The 8,925-nt window shown below is 36.2% G+C and overlaps 1 protein-coding gene across 2 annotated transcripts; it reads left to right on the plus strand.

Annotated features, from left to right (window-relative positions):
- The first annotated feature begins 421 nt into the window (after positions 1 to 421).
- Positions 422 to 8,190, plus strand: LOC126819887 (uncharacterized). 2 transcript variants are annotated; one of them, XM_050548047.2, is made up of 3 exons: positions 422 to 1,392; positions 3,469 to 4,194; positions 5,660 to 8,190. In XM_050548047.2, exons 2-3 carry the CDS (start codon positions 3,564 to 3,566, stop codon positions 6,163 to 6,165), a joined length of 1,137 nt encoding a protein of 378 aa, XP_050404004.1. In that variant the 5' UTR covers positions 422 to 1,392; positions 3,469 to 3,563; the 3' UTR covers positions 6,166 to 8,190. The 2 variants fall into 2 exon arrangements, with proteins under 2 accessions (XP_050404004.1, XP_050404005.1); XM_050548048.1 differs by lacking the exon at positions 422 to 1,392 and adding an exon at positions 2,903 to 2,997.
- The last annotated feature ends 735 nt before the right edge of the window (positions 8,191 to 8,925 follow it).

The raw sequence follows: 8,925 nt of genomic DNA on the forward strand, positions 1-8,925 counted from the left end.
TGTCTAAAGTTATAGGGAAGACCCCAGATTAAGCGAAGGGTTGTCATGTTGCTGTTCTTAGGAGAGATTTGATTGAACGGGAAGAATAGACACACTGCCTGAAAAGCTCAAGTAACAGAAGTCAATCCAGCAATGGCCAGAACTAAATAACTCTTTCAGGAAGTACACCTGCCATTGTTAAAATCAAACAAAAGACTTGCGTCAATATTTAATTTAACTACAAAGGGTACTATTATTTCCACGAATACGATCAAAATAAAGAATATTCATCACAAATTGATTTAGTTTTGATATTATCGTGAAACGCAACTTCAATAACAGCTGTTATTTAGACAGGAGAATAATCGAAAATCACTAAGGTCGACTTGAAGCTTTTTATCTTATCCGGTTAATACACCTAGATCTTATCAATCTGTTTCATAGAGCTAATGCGAAGTCCTAATATTTAGGATTCAAGAAATTCCGAGAACAATTTTCGGGACTAATAATTGATGTGGAACTTTATGTTTAATCTTGAACTTCAATATGGAAAATAAACATTGGATCAATCTGGAAAGTTAGGATTTATTTGGTAATTTATCTTCCACATTAAATATAAATAGGAGTATTGCGAAGTTGAGAATATAAGTTGAACTATGACAATTTATGTTCCGATATAAACATAAACAAGAGAATGAATTAGAACTTAAAGATGGATGAGAACTTTAGGATGAATCAGGAACTTTAGGATTGATGTGGATAGATGAGAAAATTGAGTATTAAAGTGAGAATTAGAGTTAAAGATAGATGAGAAACTAGGATAAATTAGGAACTTTAGGATAGATGAGAAAATTGACTATTAAAGTGAAACTGATGAAATGTATGTTCCAAATAAAACATGAACTGGTGACTCTGACCTTTAGGATGAATTTAGAACTTTGGGTTGAATCAGGAAATTTAGGACGGATCGGAAAATTCAATATTGATCTGGAACTTGGAGACAAAAAGGATGAAAACTAGGATTATGAATATAATTGAAATATATAAATTGATTATGAATATAATTGAATAAATCTAGGATTAAAACTCAAGAAATAGACATTGTACACACATACAAGATTGTAGATTTTTCAGTGTTATTTATATATAATAAAGTCAATTTTTTGCCTGTATATTAAACGTATGTTCAAAATTGACTGATCTTTTGTGTTTGGGGTTATAGACCATGTTGGCCATCCAAAACATCTGGTGTTCAGCACGCTACTAATCATTAAAGCTTAGTATACCGCTGATAGCAGACGAAAAGCACATTGCTGAATTCAGTTCAATACAGGTTATTCAAATTCCATGAAAAGGACAATCTTAGACATTAAAGACCATCATAAAATAATATATGGATTTCAATCAAATTTAGTAAGTATTTTTTTAAAGAGATATTTATTCATTATAAATGAGTGAGAGATCGGGGAACAGTCAAAATGCCTATGTCATATCCCTATTCCTAGTATATTGCTTGAATAGTGAATTCGTGAATTGCGATTTGTTTAAATGTTATTTACCCCTGTTAGTGGTCATTTGGATGGGACGAAAGACTGAGGTCGCCGTTTACACCTTGGCCACGGTGGCTTAGTGGGTAAGACGCTGGCTCGCTAGCCTGGGGGTCCTGTGTTCGTTCCCTGCATTTGTCGAGAAAGTTCTTCTGGATTTTCCGACGTAGTTTCCCCGTGTCAGTGGCGCAGAACATGAGGGTCATAAGGTCAGCTGTCTTGTGATTCGGATGTATAATTTCCCAGATTAATTCTTGGCGTATACCCGTTTTCATAAGCAGAAAGTGGGACGTTAAACCCCATTTCATTCATTCATTCTCATACGGACCGGCGGCGAAGCGACAAATGTTTAACTTTTTAATTCCAAATAATTGTCATATATCCTCTCACAATCTCACACAACATCTTTTGGTCTTCGAAGGAATTATTAGTGAGCAGAAATTCGCCCATGTATCTGTTATTACTTCAGTCAGTTACATAGAAGGATAACCCGTGTTTTCCTTTTGCCTTCGTCACTTCCGATTGTTGAAACCTTTATTACGCATCTATCGTGGCAATGATCTATGTGTTAAAATTATATTTGGAAAGTGTTTAACCAGTTCTATTACATATGTGATAATGACTGACACCAATATTGTCCTTTAATTTCGCTGTGCATGATAAACTTATAAAAAGTACGGATCAGTGGGTATCAGAGTGGAATCAATTTTAGTAGTACCAATATAGTAAGCACAGGAGGACCGCGACACACAAACAATTAAATCTACAAACATGACATAATATACGCCGACACTTCAAACAATAAACAACACACGTATATTGTATCAGATCAAGTGAATGGGTCCGGGGGCCGGTTGTAAGCTTCACACACAAAAACCAAAAAAATCTTACAATTTAACAGCGAAAACTTTAGCAGTATGACATAATAAATAATGCGACTGTTCTTGGCGGTGGTCGTCTGCCGAAAGGGGGTGAAGAAGTGAGGGGGTGGGGATGATTTAATGATTTAACGTGGCGCTGTAGGCTAGATCATTTATGCAGGTGGCGTAGTTTCGATTTCCCGCTTGCACATTCAACTTCGTAGGTTTTGAAAGAAATATGAACCATAGTCCCGAAATGACTTAGTTTGTGTCTAGTTGACGTTAAACCCTGCGAACAACAAACAAACTACATAGACATTGCAAGCAATAAACATCTAATCAAATCACAACGTAACCGATCCGTTATCTCTTTTGCCACTTCGCTTCAAAGTCATGAATATTATTCGATTATACACCCCAAAAACAGAACAAAAAAGTGCCATACAAAAGAGGGTAAGGGAGATAGGGGGGGGGGGGGTCTATAAATAGAAGGAACTAAATTGGGTGACCATATGAGGGGAATTAATGGTGGCCTAGATGAATACAAGTAACACTGCATATATTCAATATTATTATAAAACCATTACAACAACATCGTCTTCATTAGCAAGGTAGGCACACCACAGAAGGCCTATGGTGTTAAACCCCATTACATTTCTTAAAACTATATCTCATACATAAATCGACATGATTACCATGCCTATAAAAATTAATTAGCCATTAGATAAAGCTGTAACCAATACATGGATATAGCCTTCATTTTCCTTCAATCGGTCAATAAATAAAATAAATATTTTTCTTTGAACTATTTCACTCTTGTAGAGTGCTTAATTATTGACCCCAATTAAGAAAGGATTGGCTTGAGCTATTATGGCGATCGATCGTCGCCATTAAAAAGTCGGTATGAAATTCCTTTACCTGATTTACTTGGCCCTGGTATAGGAAAATGTAACAATCATTACCGTACGACTCAGTTGTGATTTCTTGGCATTTTGTGGGGTAATTAGTATATTGGCAGCTATTTTTCTCCCGGTGTCATGCGATCTGTGACTTAATTTATGTTGTTCTATTTGTTTTTCCAGGTTGTATGGTAATTACAGGGCTACTTCTGAATCCTTGAAAAATGAAAACAATGAAAGATTAGAGTCTTGTGCAGTTCGTACGAACCAAACAAAAAATGCGGACACTTCAAAAATATCTCTTAGTAATATCCTGCTTGCCACTTTTAATTTTTTACATATTTTTGGCAAGGGGCAACAAGGCCATCGTCACCGATATTCAGAAGCTTGAAGTAGAAAAAGAGACACATTCAAAATATTTACAGACGAAAGTGATTCACGACGTTAAACATAGTCATAAAAACACACCATGTCTTATAGACGAATGGACTAGATACGACAAAACAGCCCGATCATTGAGTCGTAATATATTTTGTGATGAATTTGCTGAACAATCTGATATTTTATGTCGGTGGTATCTTGGTCAACAAAACATAACAGATCACAAAAAATGTCTTCTACCTCAAGATGGCTACAAGGTTCCTAATATCGTATATTATATTACGTTTGGGCATTACGATTTCCGGATGGAATTTTATTTGTCTATTCTCAGTGCTAAGAAGATCCAAAATCCTATTGCTATCTATGTTATAGGCAACTTGCCGCCATTAGGAAAATGGTGGGCAAAATTGTTAGAGGATGTGCCAGATATCAAGTTTATTCACCGACCGATGCCTTCCGAAATATCCGGGTCACAAGTCAGATGGCCTGCGCATGCTTCTGATATAGTTCGCCTGCAAACACTTATAGGTATGATATCGAATTCGAGTTGAAGCACTCGATTTTATTTTAATACGACCACTATTGTCAAATGGTATTTCAGTAACTAATTAATTAATCGAGATCCCAAAAGTTTAATTGATCAGGAGGTCGCAGGTTCGATTACGACGTTGGCCGACAAAATTCCTCGGCATTGTACAGCGTGGCAAGGAACAGGTATATTCGTGCGGGTGGTACGAAAATCCGATATGCGTGTTTACGTTGGTGGGCACATAGAGAATAGAACGGGAGCCCAATTAGGGTTGGTGGGGCTTCAGCTAATCTAGCCTAGTTGAAGGGGGGTGGGGGTATTATGGTCATGTCTGTTAGGGATAGACCACCGCACAAACTGTTCTGTGGTCTGGAAATTACATAACTCTATCAGGGCTACCCCACCACTAGAAATGTCCGTCGGGGTGTTTTTGTAATACTTTTGTGCACTCTGTATCATTTTCATGTGGTACACTTATGAGTTAATCTAGTCAAAGTATGCATGTCCAGAATCACAGTCCTCACAGCCACACCCACCACCAGATACCCGACAGACTTACATTCTGATATGCATGCATTGATACTATATAGATGAAAATTGGTACGCTTTTCAGCTAGGGTGATCCCCCTGGACCCCTGCTCTAGAACCCCCTTAAATGAAAATAAGAGTAGCTCGTTGCGCCGCTGCTCGGATCAAAATTTCCCCCACGACACTCTGTCCGTCTTCGTTATCCCGGTTGGTGTAGAAAAGTAGGATATTAAACCCCTATTTTCAGCACCTGCGCGAAAGAATTGACAATCTCGTGATTCAGAATGGGTTTATTTGTTAGAAATAAATCCGTATCTTCTCTTTATTTTCTTCCTTATCAAATTCGAACTATTACTCGTTGCTGCGCCATATGAAAATAATATATAAATCAGTTCCTTTCCATGCACAACAACAATCGAATTAAAATACAGATCTATATTTCGTTTCCTTTTGTTTATACTTTCGATGGCCTATACTACATGAAGATCTGACAAGTTGTACACGAAGGTCGTTCGTGTCAGGGGTCGTAGGCCTACGTGCTGCTTCTGACCCTACGACATCAGTCATTGATTAATCAATGAGCGTTGACGTGTCTTGTGGTATAATCACGGTTTCGTGCATGACACGCCAAGAAGTCGCCGTAACAGACCGTTTCATTGGCTTGTCCCTCACTTCAACCAAAACGCCGGTAATATAACAAATCTTCCAGATCCTAGTGTAGTAGAGACAAGTAAAACGAAATTTTAAACTATAAAAAAACGAAACGAAATAGTATCTGTGTTTAAATCAGATTGTGCATAACAACGAATATGGACCCTGGTTTATCGCCGTAGACGACTTTTCTTGCTCTTCATCTTGCACCAATGACAAGTACAAACCAGGCACGAACATCCCGAATAACTTTCTTTGTTTTTGCATATGTTTTTTTTTCTCCAGCAAATGGTGGAATTTACATGGATACAGATGAAATCTTTATCAGACCGTTTGAACCGTTAAGAAACTTCCCAATTACAATGGGTTTAGTTGACACCAATACTGGTATGGGCAATGCTGTTATTGTTGCACAACGTAATTCAACATTTTTAAGAGCCCTTCACGAAGAGTACAAAGTATTTAATGGATCGGAATATTACGCGAACTCTTTACAAGCGGCACTTCGTTTGTGGAAGAAAAACAAAACCGCCTTACATTTAGAGGGTGACAGATTTTACCGACCCAGTTGGTACGAGGACGATCTATTATATGTTAAAACAGGGTTTAATTGGAGAAATAACTATGCTATCCATGTTTGGAGCAAAAAGAATAGTCACAGAGTTCCTGGAACAATCGAAGAGATTGATAACTGGAATACAACTTTAGGTGAAATATTTAGATACGTTTATTACGGCGATTCGAACTTAAGATCCGTTGTGGGTAAAGGAAGTCAATTTAAAAATAACTAAATATTAGTTATCTGTTGATTTTTGGAAATGGTAAAAGAAACATAGACATACAGCAGCGATCATATCATTAGTGTAGGAGAACAACACCGCACATAAACAAACAAACAAAATGGCAGAAGACAAATCCGCGCACAAGACAGATCACAAACACATAACACGGCCATTAAAGATGCATTATGTAAGATTTGGATATATAGCTTGTCGTTCCTGTTATTCTGTTTGGAGTTTTGCCATTATGTGTCATTGATTGTTTATTATCATAACAACGAAAATTGTTATTCGAGACTTAGTATCGCTATGCCATTTTTAAATTAAATCATTAGATGGCCGAATCTTTATAATCTTTATGAAATCAGAGTCATCCGATGACCTAGCGAATTGATTATGGGCATGTAATGTTAATACGTGTTAAAATACTAGTTTATATAACATTTGACGCCACAATAAAGACCTGTGAAAGGTAGATTTAGTTCTTACATAAGGTATCTTTAAGTAATAAATGATAAAAGTACGATTAAATCAAGTGAATAGATCCAGGGACAACCCGTAAGCGTAAGCGTTCCGTTTCTGTATAATCCTAGTCCCGTAGGAATAATGTAATTATTGGTGGGTTTTTTTTTTGGATTTATGGGATTTCTAATTTCAAATAATGGACACAAATTTTGATTTATGTGTTTATTATAATATTGTTCGGTATGAACTCCTTGCACCATTCAACAATTACAAATAACTAAACCCCCAAGGAATTTGTTTCACACTTTAGTGATCAAAGAAAGTCAATTTACAGGTTTAAGTAATAATTCAAAAAATGTGTCAGAAAACCATACAAGTTCGCGTACTCGTTTTCTTGTTTCAATTTGAAATTATTGTGAATAAACTATGCACTATTAACCCTTAGCCAATGAGAATATGAATCATAACATTTCTTTTTATTGTTATGTAGACTTATAAGGTTTCTAAATGTCACCTACGCTATGGTAATTTTCAGAAATGTCAAACGCAGAAAAATTAATGTAATTATTCCTGTGAGAAATAGTTATTTGTTGTTGCATATTGTTTAATAATAGAAGTGCCTATGTATAAAATAACGCTAAACGGTGTAACATCTTGTATATTGCTTTAAAAGATATCTTCCTACGAAAGTATTTATTTTCAATAAATATTTGACAGCTTTGGTGTATATCAAACGAATAGTAGAAACACTCAATCTTGCTAAAAAAAAAATAAAGGATTCTCTAAAAAAAACACCCATGGGGCGCCCACAATACAAAAATGGTGGACATTAACTGTTCGGGTGACGTAATGGGCGCTTCTTATGTGTGATATAATGGCTACCGGTTGGGAGAACACTGAAAGACTTAAAAGTCTAGTAGAATTAAAGACTAAACACCGGAAAAAAGAATAATTTACTTAGGCTTCGATATTTGTGGTAAATGGGCATAGACTAACGACAAATACAAGCTGGAAATGGATTCCCTCCTCAGCCAAGTCATGTGACAAGCCGGTATAACATAGAGTCTTGCGTCATGGGGTAGTTTAGAAAGGGATTTGAAGCAAACTTTTGATAGAATCAGTACTTGTTGACAGGCCGGGCGTTTGCTTTATTAACTCGTTTATGGCGCAATTGGTATTATCAATGTCTTTGATCTTGTCATAGTCTGTAGTTTGGCCATGGTCTGTAGTCTTGTCATTATCTATGGACATATCATTATCTGTAATATTATCAATGTCTGTTAACTTATCAATTTTTTATTTGTAACTTTGGGAAGTATGGCGCACTGCGCAGCTACAGAATAAACAACACAACATATGTGAGATGCTTCAATATACATACCTTTAGCACACAGAGTAACATCTGGCGTGGCTGCTCGGGTGGCGTAATTAGCTTCTTATGTGTAATCTGATGATGGCTAACGGTTTTGAGAACATTTCGAATATCGACCATTATTTTCAACAAGTGACTATTTGTATAGTAACTTAAACCATTGGTACTTTTAAAAGACTTTATTCACTATAAATACCCAGCTGACAAACTGCCTCCCCTTAGCAAAAAGTTCTACAGAATACCAGTGTAGAATTCTATAGAAAATCTATAGAGTTTTTTTGTTTGGTTTTTTTTTTGGGGGGGGGGGGGGGCGTGTCCCATTTTCTATAGGATAAAATTCTATAGTATTCTACAGAATTTTGGGGGCCTTTAGGAAATATTCTACAGTTTCTGTAACGCACATCCTATAGTTTTTCCTACAGATTTATGGCAAAATTTCTGTAAAGGTATGTCAAAGAAAGAAATAGTTAAGTTCATGAACAGGTGAAATGCTTTAATAGTTAATAATACCAAAACCAAACGAAATTTAACATAATTATGTGCATGGTGGTGTAAATAAAACCCTTGCTTACCGATATGATGTTCCAGTAAACGTTATCTGTTTAAACGAGTATTCGCATCGCTTGTCTAAAGATTTAAAGGCTCAGTAGATAAGTTTTCAATATGAAAGACGAATAAGCGGAGTTCAAGAATATCATACCAAGACATGGATATCTCACATAACACAAAAAAATCTTAGATGCATGATGTACATGTATTTATTGATAAAATAAAATAAAAAAAAGACGTTGACCAAAGATTTCCGGCATGACCCCCCCCCCCCCCTCCTTGTCAGTGTAACCAGATGTTGTCACTTTACCATGGCTTTACAACTTAATTAAATGGGAGAGAGATCGACATTTATGTAAAACATTCACGTTACCAAAGTTGATTGA

This window comes from Patella vulgata, chromosome 1 (genome assembly GCF_932274485.2).
Source record: "Patella vulgata chromosome 1, xgPatVulg1.2, whole genome shotgun sequence".
Taxonomy (NCBI): domain Eukaryota; kingdom Metazoa; phylum Mollusca; class Gastropoda; family Patellidae; genus Patella; species Patella vulgata.